The 24970-nt window shown below is 37.3% G+C and overlaps 3 protein-coding genes and 1 long non-coding RNA gene across 7 annotated transcripts; 3 read left to right on the top strand and 1 right to left on the bottom strand.

Moving 5' to 3' along the window:
• The first annotated feature begins 881 nt into the window (after positions 1-881).
• On the top strand, positions 882-6354 carry LOC104437064 (tRNA (cytosine(38)-C(5))-methyltransferase 2). The gene is given in 11 exon segments (XM_039309477.1): positions 882-1039; positions 1148-1258; positions 2175-2268; positions 2341-2459; positions 2538-2709; positions 3065-3436; positions 3549-3590; positions 3593-3642; positions 4068-4133; positions 4232-4296; positions 5442-6354. Coding segments are annotated over 11 exon segments (1227 nt in total). The 5' UTR covers positions 882-982; the 3' UTR covers positions 5521-6354.
• A 2365-nt stretch (positions 6355-8719) lies between these two features.
• LOC104437066 lies at positions 8720-14066 on the top strand. 4 transcript variants are annotated; one of them, XR_005548945.1, is made up of 5 exons: positions 8720-8872; positions 9607-10357; positions 10976-11158; positions 11305-11384; positions 13583-14066. XR_005548945.1 is itself a non-coding variant. In XM_039308053.1 (3 exons), exon 2 carries the CDS (start codon positions 9636-9638, stop codon positions 10353-10355), a length of 720 nt encoding a protein of 239 aa, XP_039163987.1. In that variant the 5' UTR covers positions 8720-8872; positions 9607-9635; the 3' UTR covers positions 10356-10357; positions 10976-14059. The 4 variants fall into 4 exon arrangements, 1 of the variants encoding a protein (XP_039163987.1); XR_005548943.1 differs by having other exon boundaries at positions 11305-14059; XR_005548944.1 differs by having other exon boundaries at positions 10976-11384; positions 13583-14059.
• Positions 14067-14820: 754 nt separating this feature from the next.
• On the bottom strand, positions 14821-17905 carry LOC104437065. Its single transcript, XM_010049941.3, has 3 exons — positions 17745-17905; positions 16128-16625; positions 14821-15605 (listed from the first exon to the last, which is right to left on the bottom strand). The coding sequence occupies exons 1-3, from the start codon at positions 17818-17820 to the stop codon at positions 15070-15072; spliced, it is 1110 nt and encodes a 369-aa protein (XP_010048243.2). The 5' UTR covers positions 17821-17905; the 3' UTR covers positions 14821-15069.
• On the top strand, positions 15602-16892 carry LOC120291101. The gene is made up of 2 exons (XR_005548946.1): positions 15602-16068; positions 16143-16892. It is a non-coding gene; the product is annotated as an uncharacterized LOC120291101 (long non-coding RNA).
• Positions 17906-24970: the final 7065 nt, after the last annotated feature.

The raw sequence follows: 24970 nt of genomic DNA, 5'->3' as shown, positions 1-24970 counted from the left end.
CTAAGTCTCAGTTGGGCGAGCCTTGCCGAGGCTTGGGAGCTCATCGGATGCAATAGGCATAAATCGTCAGATGAAGAAGAAGAAAAGGGAAGAAGATGAAGAAGAAGAAAAGGGAAGAAGACGAAGAAGAAAAAAGAAGAAGAAGAGAAATATGATCTTGATTCTTAGATTTGTTCCTTGGAACAAGAATCAAATTTTTTTTATTCTTAATTCAAAATCTACTTCCGCAAAAAATAGAAATTTGCTTCTTTTTACCAAATGCGATTCTATTTCCAAATTGTTTCTAGGAACAAAACATTAGAATCGGATATTATTTTGATGGTTAACAAACAAGCTTTAAACAGCAAAGTTCATTGGTGTAACACCCAAGACGGCTCTACTAGTAAAATTGGGACGCTGCAATAGGCATAATTGCCTCAGATCTTGGGTGAACCAAAATGGTACCACAATGGTAAAGTTACATTATTCAATTGGGCATAATGAACTTTTGCCAAGGCCTATTGCGGTAGGTGGCGGAGCTTCCTCCTAGATCTTGCCATTTTCAACAAGATCATTGTCTTAGTACCTCTTTAAGTGGCCCGTCCCATCATCAAATTTATGAATATTATTACAACATATATTGTGTAGAAAGAATGAATGCAAAAATGAGCAGGCATATAATTTAATACGAAGAACGTGGATTTTTAGATAGTATATATTGAAATCATATTAATTTTTCTCTTAATTTCCTTTTCTTTAATTTTACGACAATATTTTAGAATTTTATAAATTATTTTCTCTAAATTCACAAAAAAAAAAAAAAAAAGAGAACTCTTCATATTCTTTTATCGGCATTTGTTGTTTTCGTTTGACTTTTTACAAAAGAAATTTTCAGAATTTTCTTTTTATCCAGGAATATTTACAGAACCCAGGAGGCAAAAATCTGCTCCCGTCTCTTCCGTTGCGGGCGAGCGAAGCAGAGCAGTTCTGCAGCAGCAAAGCAATGGAGGTCAAACACCAATGGCGGGTCCTCGAATTCTACAGCGGAATCGGCGGCATGGTACCCTTCTGCCCAGAAAACCCTAATGAGTTTCTCCGCGCTGGATCGGTGCGTGTTCGCGCGCGCATTTCTCCGGGTATTGATTGGTTTCGTTGCTGCTTGCTGTAGAGGTATTCGCTGATCAAGGCGGGCGTGAACGCGGAAGTAGCGGAAGCGTTCGACATCAACGACGTGGCCAACGACGTTTACGAGCACAATTTCGGTCACCGTCCTTACCAGGTCCGGTCCTGTCCTTTCCTTCCTGTCCTTTCCTATCTTTCTTTCGCTGTCTGATTATGATTCATGGGTTGTCGTGGATTTGCCGGAGTAGCTCTCCGTGGGGTTTACTAGAGTCTGTCGGTCTTGCGGACCTTTGAAATTACACGTCTTGGAAGCTAGCTAGTGACCATTCATGGGAACGCGAGAGATGCGTGCTCTGGTGATTGTTGTTGGTAGGGGAAATTTGCTTTTGGTTTGTTGCTTGATGACGGGTTCACGGGAAATAGTTTTTTTTTTTTTTTTTTTTAAAGAAAAAGAAATGTGGGTTTTCAGCGATAAGCAGGTCAGCGCGGCGTATTGGTGTTGACGAGGATCTGAGTTCACTGGTTTTGTCAGAGTTTTTTCACGGATAGGCAGCAACTTATTTCATCTGCCCTGTCAAAACTGACAAAAGTATGTGCTGTTAATTCTCACATTTTATGAAGAAATCCACTTTTTCGATAAATTGGAAGGACGTGAACTGCAGACATCGCACAAACATAGTGTTTTCGTTTCTTCATGGACATTGGGGATTTTGAGTGTTGCTGTTAGAATTTGCTGAATGACACATGACTTGGAAAAGGTAGTGAAATCAATGCCTTTTTATAGCGTCTGTTTGTTAATAGAATATCTGTCTTTTAGAAAACGAGAAAAGTTCCTTCAGCACCCCCATGGGTTTTTGCCGTTCGAGGTAAGGAATTAGAATTCCATAGCGGTGATCGGTTTATGCGAGATTAGTGCTTGAGATTTTAGAGGATGGGCTTTTTATTGACATGACTCAAAGGACTACAAGACAGGAATTCATTGCTTTAAATGTTTTTATAAGCTCTTATATATGCTTCTGCATGCTTCCTTTTGACTTACCCATGTTCATGTGTGTTATATTTTTAATCCATAGGGCAATATTCAAAGCCTCACTGCTGCTGATCTCGACAGATATGAAGCACAAGCATGGCTTCTTTCTCCTCCTTGCCAACCCTATACTCGACAAGGTTAGTTGTTTCTTTTTCAGGTTTTAGCTTTTTTCTTTTTGGTGGAGAATTCTCATCTTGTGTTGTCATTAGGTCTGCAAAAGCAATCTGGTGATGCTCGAGCATTTTCATTTCTCAGGATTCTTGAACTCATACCACAATTATCCCGGCCTCCTATATTGTTATTTGTTGAAAATGTCGTTGGATTTGAGGTTTGTTTATCTATCATCTTGCTTCATTTATAGCGAACAAGAAGATTTGCTGATCTGTGAATTTTTTTTTTTTTGCAGACTTCCGATACTCATGCAAAAATGATTGAAACATTGAAAAGTAGTGGTTTTGCTACTCAAGAATTTATTTTGAGTCCACTGCAGTTTGGGGTGCCATATTCTAGGCCTCGGTACTTTTGCTTGGTACTCATCCTCTCTCTGCCTCTGCTATATTTCTTAGGTGTTACAAACAGCATTAACTTTCTATGAGATAGAATTTTCTGAATTAAATTCTCTTTACTTGATGGCTGATAGTTCTGATGAATTTCAGGATTTTGATTTTTGAGTTCTTGATCAAATTCGCTGAGAAAAGTATTGCCTTTTTCTTCTAAAAAGAATTGATATATGGTTAATTGAGCTCTGATGAATTTGTTGCAAGGACCATTGACTTTACCAGTTCTGTTTGACTATTATATTATTGTCAGATCACCTCGCCAATAAGTTATTTGCACTAACTTTGACAATCTATCTACGCTCATTTCATATGAATGTTTGCTTTAGTATCAGCCACATACATCCCTTATGTTCTATCACTTCAGGCATGTAACTTGTGTCCACTGACTTGCAGGCAAAGAGGAATCCCTCATCCTTCTCGAGCCCGTGCTTTAATGATAAGCTTATATGGTGTCCAAGCCCATTATTTGTGCACAATGGTGAACTAGTTACTGATGAGTGTTTGAGACCACAAGACAACTGGGATAAGTTTCTGGAATCTTGTGTCCCAGTGGAGCACTTTCTTGAATTCAAGAGTACTGCTGGCCCTAAAACAGCTGAATATGGCTTTGAGAATGCAAACATTGTTTCTAGAGAACTTAAAGATCCTCTCAAGGGTCACGATGAAAGAAATGGATTCAATAGTACTGATTTGGACCTTTACCATGTTCCATTAAGTTTGATAGAGAGATGGGGCAGTGCTATGGGTATCCTTTTTTGCTTTCCTTCTTTTATTACTTGTCTTGTAAAATGGCATCCCCATCATTTACTCATTGAACATATTCATTATCCATTGACAAATTCCTTAACAGACTATAGACATTGTTTATCCTGATTCAAGGCGGTGCTGCTGTTTCACAAAAGTTATTATCGATATGTAAAGGGTACTGGGTCTCTTTTGGCAACTGTCCAGGTGAGAATCTAACTTTAAAATTGGAGAGGCATGGTTTATAAATTGCATCATATGCTAGAGCTTTAGGTACTGTCCATCTGTAAATTTGCTTGTTAGCTAGTCTAGCATTTTTAAATACCCTGATGCTCGCAAGGATTGAATAACTTTTGATTCTTCCCCATAATTGGAGTCTGATATCTGCATTTTATACATTATAAATCCGTTCCATGTATTTAATCTTTTGCTACCAGGCTTAGTAATTACAACCTTGTGCATATTTAGGAGTGAGTCGAAACTGAGATGTCTACAGGCTATAATTCTTCGTTTTTGAAGGATTCATAGTTTTGTCATTAGAGATGCCATTTTTATCTGATTATTCTACATAATCTAGACATCTGGCAGATGGAAATTTCTTGCTGTGACACTTCATAATGGTTAACATGCAGCCAGAAATTAAAGGCAAAGAATTCCCATTAAAGGAGCAGTGCCTTAGATATTTTACCCCTCGGGAGGTATCTATATATTCCCAAGACATTCTGTTTGTTGAGATTCTTTTTTTTTTTCCCAAATGGTGCTAATATTTTTTCTCTCTTTCCCTAATGGCAATCAGGTTGCAAATTTCCACTCTTTCCCGGAGCATTTTGTTTTTCCAGATCATGTCAACCTTAAGCAAAGGTATGTTGCTTCACACTCAAGATAGTTTAGTGGTCCTGTAAAGTTTAACAATAGCATAGTCATGTTTGTTTGAAGTTTAACACTGCTTTTTTTTTTCACTGATTTGAAATCAGCAAGTTCATACGTTCCACCTTTTGCATCATCCTTATGCTACCTTTTTCCACCCCCTTCTTTTGGGTTAACTGTAATTTTGGTCCTGTAATTGTTGTAAATTTGTGTCCCGGCCTGTTTTTAATCAAATCCTTTTGGAGGGGAGAGAGAATCAATTTCCTTCATCACTGCCATTCCTCCCCCATCCCACTAATTGACGTGTTGCTGTCACATCAATATAGTTGGTGCCATTTCAGCTCACTGTTGATTTTTGTCATGTAAATCATTTAAAGGTGTTAGTTTAAGAGAGATGATGAAAGGAATTTGTTACCGTATAGAAGAACCCATCCTCCAGGTAGTGTTATGAAAACTGTATCTAAGACCAAACGGATGAATGTCCTGTATATGGTTCAACAGATTCGAGGCTGGCTTTAATTTTAAGGATTAACTCACCATATTTGACATATACAATATAATGTTGCAGTTCCTGCTAGGCGTGTAATATTAAAGTTAACATGTCCCCGTGGAAGAGTTCTCTTTCTATGAAAGGAGGCCATGTAATTGAGTCCTCCATGCGTCAAATTCAACCATTTATTTATTTTTTTTCCTCCCAAGAAGTAGAATGTGTTTGTTAATAATAAGTTGCCTCCAATGATGGGAGATTGGATGAAGCTCAAGTTGTGTGTTGCTTAGCAACAAGAAGGTTGTGGGTTCAAGTCTCCATGCTTGCAGACTCATTAAATTATGACTTGGCTAAAAGTTAAGAAAAGTTGCACCTCTCAACATTTCCGTCCTGCTTCCTCTATCATTTGCAAGGTTTTGATGTATATTTCTAACTGAATAATCTTTAAAAACCACAAGTGAGAATGTATCTCCCAGTTTTGGGTGCTGTCTACTGTTGAGGTTTTATCTCCCCTGAAGTTTGACTAGCTCATGAACGATCATAGATCTGCTTTTGTTCCTAGGGATATTGAAATCCGATGTCTCTCTCTCTCTCTCTCTCTCTCTCTCTCTCTGTGGCCCTCAAAATCTAATGTATGTGCTTCCTGCTTCAGATATGCTCTCCTTGGAAACAGTTTGAGTGTTGCTGTTGTGGCACCTTTGCTTCACTATCTGTTTACTGAACCATCATGACACCTAGAGGGTCAGTGCAAAGATATTGGGTGTTCAAACATGACATATTAATTGCAAGTTTTTGGCTTCTGAATCTATGAAGGCAAGCAGCTGAAAAAAGCCATCGGAAGATCTTACTTCCTAGCCATCTTTCATTCTGGCAGAGGTTCTGGAATTTTTGATGTCCCATTTAGAGGAAAGAAGAACATGCAACTTCCTCTGTAACCCCAAAAGAGTAGGATAACACAAGTATGGGCTGTTCATTGGGAGCCATTTATGAGTATATGGCATCATTCTTGTCTTCAGATTGTAAAATGTCACGAGAAAAAAGAATTTTAGATGGAATATGGGATCTTCTTTGCAGAGTGAAAAGTTTTGAGTCATTTAAGAAGGGAGAATTATGGAGAAGTTTCCTGTCTCTTGAGTTCTGTTGGGGAAACCATTTAATGGTGCTCAGGTAATTCCAGTCACATGTAAACATAGACTGGACGTGGAAATTCTACTCACGTCCTCATCAGGCGAAGCCAAAGAAGAAATGGTGACTCGCTGTTACATTATTTTAATATGTACCTTTTCATCACTTTCGATGAAAGGCGGCATATGGAAATAGACTTCTGTGCTGGTCTAATTAGTCACCTAAACATGCGGATTGTCAATTTCTTGATGCTTCAATTTGCTGAAGTTCTTTGTCTTCTTTTTAATTGTCTGTCGGCACGGGCAGTTGGAGCACTCAAATGTCGTTGAGAAGATTTTGCTTGTCAGTCGAGACTCTAGATACCTGTCATGAGCTGTTTTGCCGACGCTCGCCCGTCACGCAGAAAACAAGGCGATATGCTATTCACTACATTACCTTTACCTGGTTTAATGTCAAATCTTTGGATCTTAAGATAATCCAGTTCAGCAAATTTGTCTCTGTTGCTGCAACTTTCCTTATTGTTGGTACCAGGATTTGTGGTCCGATGCCATCTTTAACGGGTTCGCATGGGAATAAGAACCTTGTTGCAACTTTGTCCGACTCGGGCATGATTGCATCATGGTGGATTCCTTGTCTCATTGTGCAATATCTGCACCATAATCATTCCCATGGCCAATCCTCCAACCAGAGTCCATGCTTTCTTGCACGCATGGTTCATATCAAACGTTGCACAGTTACTGCACTCCCGGCATGATCTGAACGATGCTTCCACACATCATCCAAGCATTTCATGCGAAAGCACGAGATGGGACCCCAATCGGATGCCCAACTTGAAACTTCTTCTCACCATCATCTACGAAACTGCCCCCAGTCTTGCCATGGGAAATAATTGCTTCTCTCTTTTCATGTTGACGTCGACATGGGCTGGAAATGATGAGGATCATTCCGCTGACCAGCGGTAGTCCTCCAACTTCGAGATGAAGAGCGAAGCTTTTGAGGGTAACAACTCATTATGAGAAACCGAAATCGCTAACGATTCACTGTGAGAGATTTGCTCATTGTTTTGTAACAACTTCTTTCCTGTTATAGAAAATCCAGTGGTTGGTCAAATGTAAGAACTCGATGTAATGAAGAATTTTGAGTGTTTCTGTCGTAAAAAGGATAACGTTGTGGGGACAAGAAGGAATGAAAGTTTCAACATATGATAGATGCCTAGCGCACGACGTGCGACATCACTTTCGTTTCCACCAATATGGATATTATCCACCATTGACGTGTGGCTTCAATTAGCCATTGCTCAAGGGAAAAGGACATTGGTAATTATAGTGGTGTGCTACCAAATTAATTTAGAGTCTTTTTTTAAAAAAAAAAAAGAAATTTGTTCTAGGAAATTGTTTTCCGACGTCTAGTGTTTGGGTGATAAAAAATTAATCGATTTACGAGAAACGTTTGTCATAAATAAAAAAAAAACAAGCATCTTAAATTAGGGAAAATAACCTCTCTTCTAGGAAGAGGGAAAACACATTTGTTTCCTTGAACACTTCATGATAATGGAAAATCTTTTTCAATGAAAATTATTTTCAAGAAAAAATAATTATTTTTCACTCATTTGGTGGTTTAGGGAAAGTGTTCTCTTTCAATTGAATTTAAAGAGAACTAACATTTGGTATCCAAGAAAAATAATGCTGAGTTTACCAAGACGGACTATGTTTTTCTCCATCTTTGGTTGGCGGAAACTTTCTTCGGTCACGCGTTTGATTGATGGGTGATAAGACATGGACATCCTAAGATGTGGACATCCCCTATGTACAAATTCAGCTATATGAATGCGGTGATGCCCGCATTAATAAACTACCAATTGGAGTACTGATCGGTGAATAAAGTGGTCCGATTAAGACTGGTCCATCAGAATTGATGGATTGGTGGTGCGTAGGATTGTAATTTTGGGATTTCGGATGAGTGGGGGGTATATACCCAATATCTAATAAAAGACCCCGCTACATTACTCAGTAAACAATTTTAATAAATCAATTTCAATGTACCTAGCACGTCATTTGAGAAAACCTTGGAGCTCTCTCATCCACTTTGCCTCTACCTACACCATCTCCCTTGTAGTTGGCGTCATGCATCTAATTATGTATTTAGAAATTAGCCCTTAATAGCCAAAAATATTTTATGTGGTGATCACACCACGTTATATATGGTGTAATCGACCAATCATTAATACGCGCATGCTATAAATCTCCTCCTATTAGGTGCACCCCATATATCATATATCTCACTTTGATCCGCCTATTATACCACGTAGTATAAAGATTACATGAAATACAATCCCAGTATGAATTAGTATAGACATCAATTTATGAGACATACATGCCTCGGTGTCCTATAGTTGTTGTTTGGAGCTACATAACCTAAGTTGAAATTGACTAGACAATCTGATTTCGCCTAGTAATGTCATAGTACTTGACCATATACGTGTAACAATTATTCTAGAACGTTTATCCTAACCTAACTACAAGAAAAATTCCGCTATTAATGAATTGTTTTTGATTGCTTTTAAAGTGAGATAGATTTCGAAATTGGGGGTAAAATTACAATTAACCCTCTCTAAAGTACCAAGTCGAATTATCAAGTATTTGCAGGGTTCAAGCTGCAAACAGGGCCTTTCTTTTTCTTTTTCTTTTCTTTTCTTTCACTTTTTTGGAAATATATTGTTGCTGGGGATAAAAGAAATAAAAAAAAAAAAAATTGGCTTTACTTTATTTTATTTTTTTCTGGTAAGCAAGAAAAGTACCCACCCAATATAAACCCATTTTCAATTGCTTACCTTCCCTGTCCTTCAAACCGCAATCTCCCAAATCTCTCTGTCTCTCTCTCTCTCCAAATCGAAGGAGAAAAACCTAAACGCTTCCGCGGAATCGAAAATTAGGGCTTTGGGCTGCATTCGTTTCGAAGGTAAGTTTCAATTTTTTTCGCAGTTTTTTTTCGATTTTTATTGCGATTTATTGGAATTCATGGCTGCCGTATTGCTCTGTTTTTTGTATGTGAATTTTTTAACAATGATTTTTGAATTTGAAGATTTTGGGCTCTTCATCGCACGATGAATCGATTTTGGTTTTTTTTTTTTTTTAAATCAACCTTTTGGATTTTTTTCCCCTTCCCTGGAGGCGCATTCCTGTTGACGATTTTTGCCTAGTTTTTGTGTATCTGTGCCTTACTATGTAATGGTCTGATGCCATGTTTTGGGTACTTTGATTAGATTTCTGGGTCTTTTTTTTTTTTTTTTTTTTTTTTTTCAGTTGAGGGTTAGAAATTTGGTTTTGATATATGATGAGGACGTTAGAAATTATTGATTTTGCGCACTGATTGTGACTAAAAGGCATCTTTTTGGATGTTTGATTCATTAATTTTTCTTACATTAAAGGAAGATGGGTTGTTGTCTCTGGATCGGTGGCTTTTGATCGTGCTTTCTGTATTGGGTTCGTCTGATTCAGATGCCTTAGGACTTGTACTTAGGATGGTTTGACAATGATATTAATTTTTGCATATGAGAAAAATTTTATCTCGAAAAGATCCTGTTGATTTACATTTGGGATATCGGCATTACTTTTCAATGTTTGTCCTTCACATTCTATGTTGCTTTTATGGCCTATGAGAATGATCATATGTTTCGCTTGTTGGCTGTTCAGGTTTCCCTTTGTAGCGCGCTTCATTGATCATGAAGCTTAAAGGAAATAAAGTTCGGCTGCTGTGCAAGGAGGAACCAAAGATGAACATGCGGGTAGAGGATGGTTGTCTGTCAGTTGCCAACAAAAGCCGATTCCAGGATTCTAATGCTGTTTCCAGTAGAACGTCGGGGATGAAAAGACTCTCACCTTATTGCTCGTCTCAACTAAGAGTGAACGCTGGACATAGTCACAAAAGTAAAGCAACAATCAAAGATAATGTGTTCCTGAGAGCCCCATTGGAAAAGGTAGATGCTGTTGCCTACCCACGAGAAATTCTGGGTGAAAGAAACATGCATGCTTCCTTTGGCAGTCATCTAGAACCTAATGATTCCGATACAGACGCAAGTTCTGTCGGTAGTTGCAGTGTTATAGATGATTGTTTCAATAGGTTGTCTAGTCGAACTTTGAGGGATCCTAGTCAAGATGCCGATACTCTTTGTAGTAGTGCTGAATCATTCCAAGGACGTGATGATGAGGAAGATGTGACTTTCTCCCTTCCTCATGAGGAGGCTGTTGCAACTAGAGTTCATAGTTTAGAGTTGCATGCATATCGCAGCATTCTGGTGGCATTGTATGCTTCTGGACCAATGAGTTGGGAACAAGAAGCCTTATTGACGAATCTTCGCCTTTCTCTTAACATATCAAATGATGAACATTTGATAGAGCTAAGGAACTTAATTTCTTCCAGAAGAAGTCTTCATATTAGCTGATGGTCAGATTCAGTACTTTTGTCTATCTTTTATTGGATTCACTTTGCTGTGCAGATGGCACCATAAAATTGTAAGAAAGGAAAGTACATTATATGTTCCTCTGCTTCTTTTAATATCTCTGCAATGACTATATGGTGACGATATGTATTTAAAAGCATGTCTTTTTACCACAATAAAAGTGAATGCTATTGTTCTTATTCTGATTACCTCTACAAAGCAAGTTTCTGTTTTCTTTGAGGACCTTTGTGATGGATCTTTCTATTTCTTGGTAGACTGTATGTATATCACTAAATAATAAATTGTTCATGGAGCCTTTGTCGACTTTCTTCTTTTATTGCAGAAGGGTCTCATATGACCTGATTAGACATTGGATCTTGGCAAAATCGTTTGTTTGGTAGGTTCTGTGTATGTATGTGTGACTGGAGCATAGGTTCCTGATGATACTAACATGTCCCGGTGCCTCACTCATTGACCTTCATGAATTATACAACATATAGAGCTAGTTTATGCTCTGAAACTTTGAACCAGCAATCTTTCTGATTTCCCTGTCTCTAACCTGATGGCAACATTGGAAATCCAAATGTGAGGATGTTATTGATAAATGTCCCTGTATTTTCCAGGGTTGAAGTTAGAGGCTATAATTCCTTGCTTCGAAAACTTCAAACATGATGCTGCGTTTGGTCTCTCCTGGCATAGACCATGGGACAATATCTGCATCCATTCTTCTTCAAAAGAGAAGCATCACAACACGCCCTGTATTATGCAGGGCAGAAGTTGGAGCCTTCTGGTCCTTGCTTCCAAAGGTCCAAAGATGATGCTATGTTAGACTGCTTTTGGCATGTACCGTAGGGCAATATCTGAATGCATTCTTTCTACAAAAAGTGTTACATGGCAAAATTAGCAATTTTCTAAATGATATATTCTGATGCATTACTCTCCATCACTTCAGTGAAGAGTGGAAACAATCTGCATTCCTGTTGATTTTGGCAATGATGAGTATCCTGAAGAAGATTCCGAGATCTGGATCAGGTCATTTGTAGATCTCTTAAATTATGTAATTTGCAAATGCTGAACTACGTTCTCTTGAATGATGTAATTGCAAATTACATCATTTATTGTTATTATTTATGTGTATGACTACTTTGGATAAACTGCAATTTCATTGCATGGTTGTGAATGATGGCAATGGTAGCCATCTCAAACAACCGGATTGTTTATATCTTTCTGACATGCTGGTTAAGGATTTAAAAGAATGACCCCATTGCACTGGTTATACAACTGGCTCTCTCTCTCTCTCTCTCTCTCTCTCTCTCTCTCTCAGATTACAGTAAAATGAATTGAGATTTTTTTTTTTTTTTGGTGAAAGAATTGAGAAAATTGAAATTTACAGAACAGAGAAAATTTAAGGGTTATAGTGTTGAAGCATTAAAAAACTCATTGTGACTGTAAGAGAAATTGCATTGATTGCACCTCACGTACCAACTAGAGTCTTGATGAGATTGTAGATCCATCCAACATACAAAGCAACACCTGTTTAGTGATCATGTTTTTGTCATGATCACTAAACATTATGTAGGAACAACGTGGAAATATCCATCTTATTTTAAATTGTGAGTCTTACATTCTGTCCTTTCTTTGAAAGGATTTTTTTTTTTTTTTTCGTTTTTGGTTGATCAACTTCTATGAAATGCTCATGCATGACAATCTCTTTCTTCCATGGGACTTTTGGTTATTACTTCTGCAGATATTATGGCTATTGACTATTAATTCGTCATTTGAATAGTACAATGATGTCAAGTCATTGCTAATTTTCTCTTTCCCAGAATCACATATTTTATTATGGCAATTGAATGAAGTCAAGAGATTGGAACTTGCTTTCCTCTTGATACGTGAATGTTAATGTGAATAGACCTGCCTCCACTTGTTTGCTGGTTGGCCTCCCTGGATTTGGTGGAGATTATTTCACTAATGATTTTCTTTCTCCGAAAGGTTTTAGTTAAAAGGGCGGCCAAATGTCCAAAAGAAAGATAGGTTTTTTTCAAAATTTCCTCATTCCATGCAGGTAAATTTTTTGCACCTCGAAGATGTGTGCTAATAATTGCTAGAACTTTTTTTTTGGAGGATCGATTTTTAATATGAATGTTCTTTTGCAATTTATATTTGAAAAGTTTCTTCGAGAAAATTAATGTCACAAAGTCTACTACATTCATTTTTCGTGCCAATTCAAAGGTCACAGAAGCTGAAGTACTCAGAATATGTTTGAAAGAAATAAATGGTTACTCATTCTATGTATGAAATCATTGTGTCGTGGATATTTAGGTTTCACGATAGTGGCCTTATTTTAATTGTTTGTAGCAGTTTTAAATTGTATAGTCTGTGTCAAGTTTGTATAACATTTTTGTTGGAAAATGTTTGATCTTCGTTTCTTTTGTTTCAATTCTTTTAGTAAAAATTGAAAATACCTGTTGTATCTGGTCCAAATTTTCTTGCATTTGATGATTGAATGTGTGCTCAATTTTTTTTTTAAATCAAAGTAGTGCTAGTGAATATTTTCAATATCAACTACTAGGTAGATTTGAAGGAGTCAATCCATTACCCTTAAATCTGTCTCAATCAGCATGTTCATGTTTCATCAATTGTGAACTAATTTCACATCTGAGGGGGTTTGAGTAGTGAAGTTCGCCGAGGTAGCATTGCAGAAGTTCTTTTACTTGGTTTCCTCTTTAAAATTCATGAGTTCTCTACCATGACTACGTTTTTTAATTATTCTTCTTCTTTCAGTACCACCACCTGCTGGAGAAACCCTTAGCTTGTTGCTGTTTGTTGGTGGTATATTCCAAAGGAAATAGCTTTTTTCTACATTAAGGTTGACTTATATGTTGAAATAGTTATCAAAATTTATATTCTGTACTGAGAAAAGATATGTGAGCTGATAATAGAATGATTTGATTAATAAACCTATTCTTCTAGTGAACAAGATAACCATTTTTTCTGAATACCCTGAGCCAGAATGTCGTTCACTTGGTACTGATAATCTTATAAGTCAGAAGTACAATTTCAGGCTCTAGAGTATATGCAATTAATTGCAAATGCAAAATTTAGGATTTGCATAGGAGCACCAAGACTTACGGCTATAGTCAGAACATCCAGCCAAGATTCCATATAACTTTTTTGTTTTCAAATCTTAATCATTCATTCTTGGCATACTGTTTTCTTCTTGTTTTCAGCCTTTGGTGCAGGTTAAGTGAACAGTCATTTTGGTAACTAGAGCATAGATTGTACCTTTCTCCACGCCATTCAGGTAAGGTTTTCCTGGACCTGTAAAGCTTTAATTGATGGAGGTATTGCAATGTTCTAAGAGGTCATCTAGGGTGCTAGCAGCATTTTCCCGAAATTAATTGTCAGTGCTTGTGGTGATGTATTCTGAGTTACTACATTCATCCAAAAGTTTGTCTCGGTTGTCCATATTCTCTGTTTTGTGTGCCCAAGGGTGATAAAGGGGCTTTAGACTGAAGGCAAATTTTAGGGTTTTGTTAGCTGGTCTAACTTCACTGATTAAGTAGAAACCATTGAGGGAAACCCAAGCAGCTGTAGAAATTAAGCTACTAGAACATCAATGAAGGATTCTTCCATATAACTTTTGAGTAGTATGAATGCAATTGCTGCCAGATAAACAATAGAAAAAAAAAAAAAAAAAAAAAAAAGCTAATTGTGAATAGTTAGGTTTATCGGATAATGTTGCAACGCGAGAATTGAATCTAGAATTGTAATTGAATTCCTAGTGTAAAAAATTTTCAGTGCTAAAACTGGAAATAAAGATTCTTGCGATAATGTCCAAGAGTCAAATATTAGTTTCTTAATTGTTACCAACCATGAAATTGTTGATATTATTGATTGATTTTAGCAACATAATACTAACAGATGACATTCCAATAAGTCTGAAATCAGTTAGTGTTAATAAAATGTACATAATCTTAGTAAGTGTAAAATATGTCCAATGCTTGATTGAGTTATCAAACATTGCCTATAGTAGTTCAAATGTCTGCTCTATATTGGCCTATAGTAGTTCTTGTTACTGTGCGTACCCAACTCATATGCACTTGTTGGGTTCAGATGAGCCGTCTAGTGCATACTAAGTGAATCCTAATTTTGTCACCTCCCATTTTGTTATTTTCAATTTTCTTCCTGCAGCTGCTTGTGATTGTGTGTGTGCCTATGTGTAACTGCATTCTACTGTTAATGCTACATTCCTAGTTTTGAGGAGCCAGCTTTCTTCTCTTTTTGTGACAGACCAAATTGGTTGAAAATGAGTTTGTAGATTTTTTCTTGTAATCTTATGACTGAGTAAACAAATTTATTGGAAGACAACTCCACATGCTTTTCTTCTCTTTAAACAAAACTCTATTTTCTTGTTTTCAAAGAATGTTATGTATGTATTTTTTTGTTTGGCTGATATAGGAAAGAGGGCATTAAAACGAACCTTTTATTTCAGAGTTATCAATAATACGTAGGCTTGGCAAAGTAAATACACTAGTAATATATACCATATTAACCTTCCATTACAGTATATGTAATTCTTATTATTCTGGTTTGGGGTTTTATAAGCCTAGTTAAAGCATAACACTCCTGAAAAATCCTTGTCTCACTCCACACATTAAAAGCATAAAATGCTCCTACACCATAACACATCCGACCAATTATTCTGGTCAAACTCTTACATGAGCCTAGGGTTCCTGACGCTCAAGAGGACTACGTCATCAACAACAGGACCACACAGAGAAGAGAAATCGTCACTCCTCATGGTGTAGAACGTGCTGTAGAACATGATCCTGGTCCTGGTGGACACGGCCTTGAATCTCAGGACAGCACGCTTGAACCCGCCTTTGCCCTTCGATTCATAGGGCACCTTGATGGTGTCCCTCCCTGCAAATGCCTCGACGATCATCGACCCCTCACATGAGTTGCTTGCATCTCCGACAGCAAAGAATAGGGTGTAGGTTTTCCCTGGGATGGTCCTGGCTACTTGAGCAATTGCACTCTCTTTTCCGGCAACGAGTTCGATTGCTCTATAGCCCCCAGGGACAGAGAAGTGGGCAGAGTCGATGTATTTGACTGCTTTGAGGGATTCTACCATCCAGCCAGGCAAGGGAGAGTGGTCATCCTCGATGTTCGGAGGGATCAATACTCCCCAGGACGTGTTTGGGAAGATGTAGGGACCCTCTTCGAAGCCGCCATTCTTCAGTAAGTTCTCTGGATAAGTAGAAGAGAAGTCACTAAAATCATTGCTTGCGAGAAAAGAACAACTTTGGCATCAAGGATTAAATGATAATTATGTAGAAGAATCTAATGTATCTTCATGTTTCTGCAATCATACAAAGAGAGTTGGATATGTGACTAGGAGAAAAGTTTTTCTTGTAATTCTTTTACTATTGTAGATTATGTCAATCAAGTCTCCACATTGATTATAGTTCCTTCAGTGACTAGTAATAACATTTCTCAGAAGAGGCTCTGGCATGAAATAGAGCCTTTCTCTGGCGTGTGAAACATGGCCATTCAAAATAACCTTTTTGACCAAAAAATCATGGAGGAATGATGTAGAAATGAGTATCAATCAAACAGATTTAATGAGATTGATTCTGTAGGATTTCATGCAGACTAATGTAGAAAGTCGTCCGTGGGATCGATCAGACCACATGAAATGCCTAAGCTTTTGGTAAGTAGAATTGTGTTCCAGAAGCGATTAGTTGTGAAATCAAAGATGAGAGAACTCACTATTGGTTGCTTTAGGAGGATAGAGAGCCCTGATTGCAATCGAATCAATCAAGGGTCCACAAGCAGGGTCCTCCTCTACTCCTGGATTGTGGATCACAATCTCAGCCACATCAAGCTCGGCCTGGAATGCCCAGGCATACGAGTCCCACCCGTTGCTGCTGTACAGGGTCTGCATTGGAAGCACTCCCGAGTCGGGCGCAACTGATATGTTGAGCTTCTCCTCCTGGGCGCACGTCCGGGCTGCACTGAACGTGATAGAGTAGTACATGCCCTTCTGCACCCGGAGACGCTGCTTGATCGAGGCCTCATTCCCGAGCCGCACCGCGAATGCGCCCTCGGGGACGACCAGCAGCATGTCGCCCTGCTTCTGGCCCGACTTGATGTACTCCACGAAGCCGGATATCTCCCACTTGGGGATTGCATACTTACCGATCACCACCGTGCCTTTCATGTCTGAGGGCTTGGGCGCGAGCTCAAAGTTCCCGTTCGGCACTAGCCCTGTGCCAGAAAATGAATCGGGCATATTTTAACGAATGATCAATTGATCGGGTCCACAGCCATGTACAAAATTTAACTCATTAGGCCGAAGTTGAAAAGAGAGATTGGACAAAAAGGACATATCATATGGGGCATTAATTGTGACCTAGCATAAGCTTTTATTGCTCTCACTCAAGGACCATCTGGTCTGCAAAGTACTGCACAGTTTACTGCAGGAGATGACCAATGACCATATGGGTATTATTATTGCTTCTTCTTCCCTCCTCATCTTAAGTGTAAGTTGGAATGGCTTCTGTGGTCATGACCCAAACTATTATGCGTTTTCTCAGAAAATGTCAAGGGGGCAAAAAGAAAAAGAAAAAAACAAAACAAAACAAAAGTAGTCCTATTTGCTGCTTCTGTGAAATTTTTGATAGCTTTTGAAATGCTCTTTATGTGGTACAAAGAGTAAAGTCGGCATAAAATTATTAAATTCAGGACCATGTGAGGCTTCTGCCAGCCTGAAATGTCAGCTGTATAGTGGCCCCCATTGTGTCTGTACTAATCACAAAACAGCTTCAGAGACATTGATCTCCAAAATTCAGAATTCAATGCATGGAATTAAGGAAATTCACTCAAATGAAGAATTTGGTTCTCTCCAAAATCATTCACTTTGACAGAGAAAATCTTTTGAGTTGAATATTACAAGCATATTCCAGCAAAATAGACTAATCCAAGTATGTTGATTGAGGATTACAGATATCAGCACATAATGAACCAGATCTTCATTTAGTCATTAACTGCAAATGGATGTAGTTGTAGATAGAAAGAAGACTGGCTACTCAAGTAATTGCTTGATGAGTGACCTCTGAAGTTATTAAATTTTCAAGCCAGTCAGTACATGCTAGTTTCAAGGATTTGACAGCTAACTAAATTTCATACCACAGTTCATATGACCACCCTCTTGATTTTGCCTTACTCGTGCTTAAATTCAGAAACAAAAAGCCACACTAATATAGACAGAATCAGTTGGTGGGTGATGAACTTATGAGAGAATGAAAGGTAAACCAAATATTCAGATACTAATGTCTACAAAGTTTCTGCATTTATATTGAGTATGTTGAAGTTTCGGAAGCTCACCATCGATGAAGGCGCAACCGAGGCGGCAGGTGGCGCAGAGTAGCACTGCCACCACCGCTAGAACCGACCCTCTCATCGCCAAAGGTTTCTTGCAGCTCCAAGGGAGAGGGGGGAGAAGGAAAAGGAGTTTTCAGCCTGAAATAGAAGAATATAGTTTGTGCAAAAGCAGATCGAGCAGGGCACTTATTTATATGCATGTGCCATTGCCAGAGAGCCCTGTGACATTGAGGAAATTACCTCCATTTGCCACTGTCTCTTTCACGTGGGGTTTGCCCGATTTACGCTTTTGACCCTCTAATCGTTCTGTATTTTATCTTATTTTTTTAAAATTTATGCTCTTGGATGTTATCTGGTGGAGGTCCAAGACACGATCTTCAATAAATTCCATAGTTCCTATTCTTGGGGGTGATCTTTAAATATCACATGACTTCATCCGCCCCTGAGATGCTGCAAGGTATGCAGGAACACCATGCTTCAAGCACAACCTTGTTGGGGGATTAATTTAGTCATTTGTTCCCGGATAAAGTTTAATTGCCAACATTAGATGCCGTAATCACTTTTCTTAAAGCTTAAACTATTGAGAAACGGGAACATGATGTATATCAAGTATACTTCTTAACACTTCCCCTCTTCCCTCATCTTTAATGATTAGCTTAGTGATCGAGCATTTGATTTCGACGCGATAGATCTCGAATTCGAAACATGATTTCTCTCGCTTAGAATAATTTTGGGGGTCATGCCCATCATGCTATAGGTGGTACTTTATATGGATATGACGTACATAGGACCATTCGTGTAAATGTATGAGGATATATGTTGGTCAAATAACCGTACCTTGATGTAAAATGAGTTATTTTCAATAAAACTTCTAGGTCCCACACTTTTAACTAACTTAAGGAAAAGTACTCCTTTTTAATATTAAACCGAATTACGCCTGTATTAATATATGATGTATTACACTCACATGAAAAAACTTCCATTTCAAACTTAATTTTACGTATTTTCTTTTTTCAATCAATGATGCAACATGTCAAGTGCCCAAAATATGCTTATTATTATTCATAATTCCATAAAATAATATAACATGTATTCTTATGATTTCTCATGTGATAAAAACGAATTAGTAGGAAAGTTCCATTGTTAAATATACTAGTTCCATAAAATATTGTAGTTTATATAGCCGGATCCTAATATATAAGTCTTTCTGTTTAAAATACAATTGATCAAATATCATACTAACATCATTTTGCACTACAGTTAAAGTAAAGCCCAACTTTTTGCCATATTTTTGCAAGTAATATGCCAATATCTATGTACCCTCCTCCATACCTCGAATCGCATGATTTCTGTCTCATATATTATTACATAGTACGTGAGCCAAAATCAAGCCAAAAAATTCAAATACTTTGTCTTGCTATGAAAAACGAAAGGAAAAAAGTCCTTCCCGATGCAATTACATGAAAACCTTATGTATGAAACACGTGATATCATGTAGCAAACATCAAATGGACAACTGATGAATAAGTGAGAGTTCTAGAATTGCATTAATTGTATAGTTGTTGTAGAATTTACTGAAATATGTATATCCAAGAAAAGTTGAAGCAGACAGGAAATGAATTAGCAGTAGATAAAAGCGGCAATAAATCTTAATGGAGGGTCTCGGTTCTTAGGTAAATGAGCAAAAGGGCCCCAAGCATCAAGAGGCATGGAGCTAATGCACATGGGTTTTTGATTTGTGAACATGGACATTGTTGCATCTTTGCTTGGAGGGTGTTCAGCGTCCATTAGCTTCTGGTATGAAATGCATTCACAGATCACTATTCCAAGGAATTTCTTCAAAAGAAAAATCAGAGAATCTCAGATGGGAGAAGGATTTGATGGGTGCACATGTGAATGGCAGGTGGAATGATGGTGCCTGCGATCGCAAAGTTCCTAAGAAACAACAATATTGATTTGTTCATTAAGAAATGGAATGGGAATGAAGTCGCTGACATTATAGAGTAACAGACCACATGTCAGACCCAAAAAGTTGCAAAACTACTGTTTCTTAAGGTCGGCAGGAAGGGGGAAAACTATGAATTGGAGATTCTGATTAGAACCTTAGATTTTTTTTTTTTTTTTTTAACATGAGAGGAGGTACAAATACAGATGAAGGTCTTTTCAAAGGTTGTTGAACCCGAGAACAAATATATGCAGACAACATATTTGCGGATGCAAACAATCCAAGAATTTATATTTTATCCTTCTTCTTTTTTTTTTTTATGGAGATACATGCGAAAGATAAAAGATCAGATTTATTTCGCTTTCATCAAGAAAATGACAACAACTGTTTAGTGAAGCGATGCTCCATTAAGGTCCATTCGGCCTTAAAAAATGCAAGTGGCATTTGAGAAATTTTTTGAAGAGTTTTTGGAGAATGCAATTAGGTCTCCAAAGCTTTCTAAATTCCTTTAACCTAACGCAAGTTTGTTGGAGCTTAGAGTTTTGAGCATTTTCATAATGCTAATAATTTCTTTTTATATAATTTTGCCCTTGCTAAACTTTTGAAGTTCTCTAAAATGCCCTTATTGGGTGTGACATTGTCGGTGACTCAAATTTGGCACCAACAAGTCTCGAATGAAGTCACGCTAACTCAAGTGAGGCAGCCTGGAGTTGTACAACCTCAGGTGGCAGTCACCTAAAGTCACACGACCTTGGCAACGTTGCCAAGGGTAGTAGAATCTCAAGCGAGTGTTGTCGATAGTAGATCTAGCTTGTTAACATCTTGAGCTCAATGCTAATGAAGGGTTTGAAGTTCTTTTTAAAAATAAAAATAAAACGAGTCCCTTTTTAAGTGTAGTTTGTTCGACATAGCACTTAAACCAAAGTTGCTTCACAATGCAATTATAAATTACACTTTACTAAACACTATTTGTATTTTGCCAAAAAAAAAAAGAAAAGCTCTAGCCTATGTCCTTTACATTTCTCTAAAAGTTTTCTCCAATGGCCCAACCAAACCAAACATAGCCTTACAAGATGAGATGTCATCTAGAGATTCTTGATGGAATAGATGTCAGGAGACACGTAGAATACCTAACACGAGGTTTTATTTATTTGTCATTGATCAAGGAAGTTTCTTTTCAGATGATTGTATAGAGCTTGTCATTTCAATTAAATATTTATAATGGTGGAGATTTCTCCATGCAAATATTTTTGTATGACCTAAAATATCGAAAGTACACTCAATCCAAATATGGCGGACTTCTGATTGAAATAATGATCCAAATACCAAAATTGATTTAATAAATGATATATTAAACGATGTCACATAATTATAGTCATAATTGAGTATGACCCATCTGCTTAAAAATTCGAATCTAACAATTGACGCTTCATTTGATAGTTTAATCATTCGAGAGCGTGAATTTTGTCAAATTATCAATGAAACGAATCACGAGGCATGTTGGGGCTCCAAAGGCTGTGGGACTCAATCTGAAGGGGACAGTGCTAGGGCATGCAAGAAAATCCCAGCTGACCTAACAAACAAAAACCAAACAATAAAATAAAATAAAATGCAAGAACAGATCCGAGAGCTGAATTGAATTATTTGGATTGAATTTCTGGGTCAGGAGGAGGGAAGCATGGTGGGCCTAAGGGCTGAATTGAATAATAGTAAATGGTGGCCCAACACTAATCTCAACCTCATCCCTTTTACCCCCTTCTCTATCTGCTTCTTGTGCGGAAATCCCTTCTTCATCAAGGTCTGAAGAGACAATTTACCCGTCCCTTTTCTTTGCAATTTTCTTTTGGAACTTTCTCTTTCATTGGCCCTAAAATCAAGGTCTCCTGCCCGCTTGAATTATTGGGGGTTGCCTCCTTTTTAACTTCAATTGTCCTCATGTGAGATTTTTAAACACTTTCCACGCGACAACAATGCAAAATCTTGCTTGAAAGTCTTTTTTGTTTTTGTGTGGAACACCGCTACATGAGTGCTGTAAGGATAAAAAATTGTCTGCTGCCCAAAAGATACTCTCTTGCAAATAATAATAATATTAATATGGATGATGATGGTAAAGAAAAGGGAAGAAGTTCTAATTATTTGATAACTTTATAAAAAAAAGGAAATTTATGTCAGTCTATGCAATTTGCTGGATAAATAGGGTAAAATGACTCTGAAGAAATGCAGAAATGAATTTGTTTATACTTTTCATGAGAGCAACATTAATGCCTTTGTTTCTCAAAAAAGAGGGGAAAGAAAAGGGTTTTCACCGACATGGAGGATTTTGCCTTGCTTGATTGAAAAAAAAAAAAAAAAAAAAACGGAAAAAGAAATGCATGATTAAGTTTTAGGTCCATGTATATTGCTATTCCAGATAGAACAGGAAGTACTGATTTTGACGTTTGACCATGACATTAGCACCTTTACTTACATGTTGGCCACATGGCCAGTCTTGATCAACTAATGCTAGAATTGTCATCTCTCAATTTACCATACAACATTACAATAAGTCATCGTAATTGTACACCATGCCGTAACATGGTCCTACAATTCAAATCTCTGATTTTACAACGTCAAGGTTATCTATTATAATCAAATATAAGAAAAAAAACTGCAAAAAAAGAGAGGGAGATTGTCCAGAATATTGTTTTGATTCCTTCTCTCAGATTTCGAGAATATCTGCAAAGACCCATTCCCTCGTGGTCATGCATGAATTCATACTCTTTGTAGCTCAATCTTTGAACTGGTACAAAGGAACTTCCTCTACAAATGGAGAAATGTCTCCTGAAAATGGAAATAGGGAGTAAAGGGTCAAGCCCTTTGAGTTTTGTATGACGTGATTTTATTTATTTATTTATTTATTTATTATATCTTGAGGAATTCCAAGCTTGAGAGGGGACAAATCAATCGGTGCCGATCTCTTTCTCTTCTTCGGGACAAACCCTTCTAAGAACAGGGAAATAGACCATCAGAATGAGACCATGCACATGCACGCACACAGTGCAACTGCATTAATGAACTTGTCTTCCGATGAGATCGCGGTTGTCTCGACCCCTTGTCTTCAGAAGGACTTGTGTGGCTAATGTTGGCTACATACATAATAATTTCTTGCATAGATAAGAACGAATAAATTGACAAGATTAAAAAAAAAAAAGAAATTTACGAGAAAGTCTAATCCAAAAGTTTAAGTTGATAAAGGGAAATCATGTGTATATAAAGAGCATACAGACCCCATAGTCATACGGTATACGGTATTTTAACATCATTCTCATGTGCAAGTTTAATTAAAAATAACAACGGCATAGACGTACACATGGAATAAAGTGAGATAGATACTAACTCCGATACCTTGTTAGAAGATTTAATCCAAAAAATTTATTCTAATGGGTGGAGGAAGAGCACATATAAATAAATAGCATATTTATCCATAATCAAGTAACGTGAGATATCTTCTAACACTTTAGAATATGGAGGTAATTGGTGAGGGGGGAAATGTCAAAAAGCTTTGGACCTACAAATAATTAATATTCATTCCTCAAGTCCTCTCGATCTAGTCTATCTTACGATCCAAACAAAGTTCAACTGCTATATAATTTCCCGTTGGGGTTTCGGCCACATATTTAATGGATAGGTAGCACCTTATCGAGTATATATCTAGAAACTATAACATAGGACTTTTCAATTAATATGTGTTGAGTCGAAGATGATTGATGCATGCCATGATTTTGAAAGAATGGGAAATTTGTACCGCAAGTTCTAAACTTATGTACAGAATGTAATCAAATTGTAAATCTTTCAATTCATCAATTCTAATAATCCTAAACTTTTTGCGAAAATTGTAATCAAATCCTAAAAATTATATGTAAAACTGCAATTTATGGATCCCATGTTTTGAGTAACATATAAACAATTTTAGGCACTGTTCATCTCATGAATTTAATTGTATTTTTCTTACAAGATTTAGAGCTTAATCGAGTCGATTATAATTCTAGAATTTGATTGCATTCTATGCATCATATGTAGGACTTTCACTGTATTAACCCGTCCCCTCGAAAGGGCTTTTTCATTTTGATTCGAAAAAGATAACACTTTCAGTTTCAATGCAAGCACAAGTCACCATCCAAGCTACTTGTGAAAAGTGACAACCTACCCGACAGACAAGTCTCTCCCCACAAGGGGAGCTTCTGAAGAGCTTCTTGGACACATTGGGATGAGCACAAATGGAGAAATGAGAGATGGTTTCAGGAATAACATTAGATCTATGCATTCGAACCCCGAAAGATGAATGTCACAAATGGTAGTTCATTTTCTTGAAGTGTTGCGGGCTCGTTGTAAGCTGGTATAAGCTACCTAGCTTCGGAGGTGCTATAACTGTTAAGGCGTTTGCCATACACTTTTAAAAGTTGCGACATCCCTTCACACAGATGAAGCTGTTGGGAGAAAAACCATACCAAACAGCCTATAAGAAAATTAACATCTTTGGCTTCCATGTATAAGAAGAGTGAAATACTATTTATGAAGGTAAGACGGTTCTGCTAAGAGAAAGCATTTATTTTGTTCTCTCTTTTGTTTCCCTGCAAATCGTCTGGCCAATTCAGAACGAGCCCAGAGATCAAGATGAACTTGGATTTCAGACTCAAACCTATCCACACAAGATAGAGGTCAGGGCCAGAGAGACAAAGAGGGAGATGACACATAATGGCAGCAACCCCATGCCTCCATGCCCATTAAAAGCCGGCCTGTATGATTGGCACCTGCAAATGCCCAGCTGATAATTCCCTCTGCAGCTTGCACAAGCCCCAGAATTCTCTTTTTTTAACTCAGGAAAATTACACTAAAGCCTTCTATACAGAATTCAATTCAACTTTGAAATTTTTATCTACACAATTAAATCATATTTCTCATAAAAAAAGCGATACTTAAAAATCAATGAATAGTATAAGAAGTTGTTATAGTGATACTTAAAAATCGATTTGACAGTGGCTCCAAAGTTGCGATTTTTTACTATTTTATGATATTATCACAAAAAAATTTAAACTTGTATATCTGTGATAAATTTATCAAAAACTAATTTTTAGGTAACAAAAAACTCAAAATTGGTATATATGATAAATTTACCCATAATTAATTTGGGTCATTAAAAACCTTAATATAACATATTTATCGTTCATTGGGTTCTGTTACGTTTTACCATGAAATTGTTGTAATTCAATTGACATGATAAGCTTACGTCATTAAAATACTAATT

Source organism: Eucalyptus grandis, chromosome 3 (assembly GCF_016545825.1).
Source record: "Eucalyptus grandis isolate ANBG69807.140 chromosome 3, ASM1654582v1, whole genome shotgun sequence".
In the NCBI taxonomy this organism is placed as follows: Eukaryota; Viridiplantae; Streptophyta; class Magnoliopsida; order Myrtales; family Myrtaceae; genus Eucalyptus; species Eucalyptus grandis.
The sequence above is the reverse complement of the archived record's forward strand: the minus strand, read 5'-3'. Positions and strand labels throughout refer to the sequence as shown.

Coding starts and splice junctions, on each gene's coding strand:
- LOC104437066 (XM_039308053.1), top strand. CDS start 9,636: ATGAAGCTTAAAGGAAATAAAGTTCGGCTGCTGTGCAAGGAGGAACCA.
- LOC104437065 (XM_010049941.3), bottom strand. CDS start 17,820: ATGAGAGGGTCGGTTCTAGCGGTGGTGGCAGTGCTACTCTGCGCCACC. Junction 16,626..17,744: donor CGGTTGCGCCTTCATCGATG/GTGAGCTTCCGA, acceptor TTTCTGGCACAG/GGCTAGTGCCGAACGGGAAC. Junction 15,606..16,127: donor TCCTCCTAAAGCAACCAATA/GTGAGTTCTCTC, acceptor CTACTTATCCAG/AGAACTTACTGAAGAATGGC.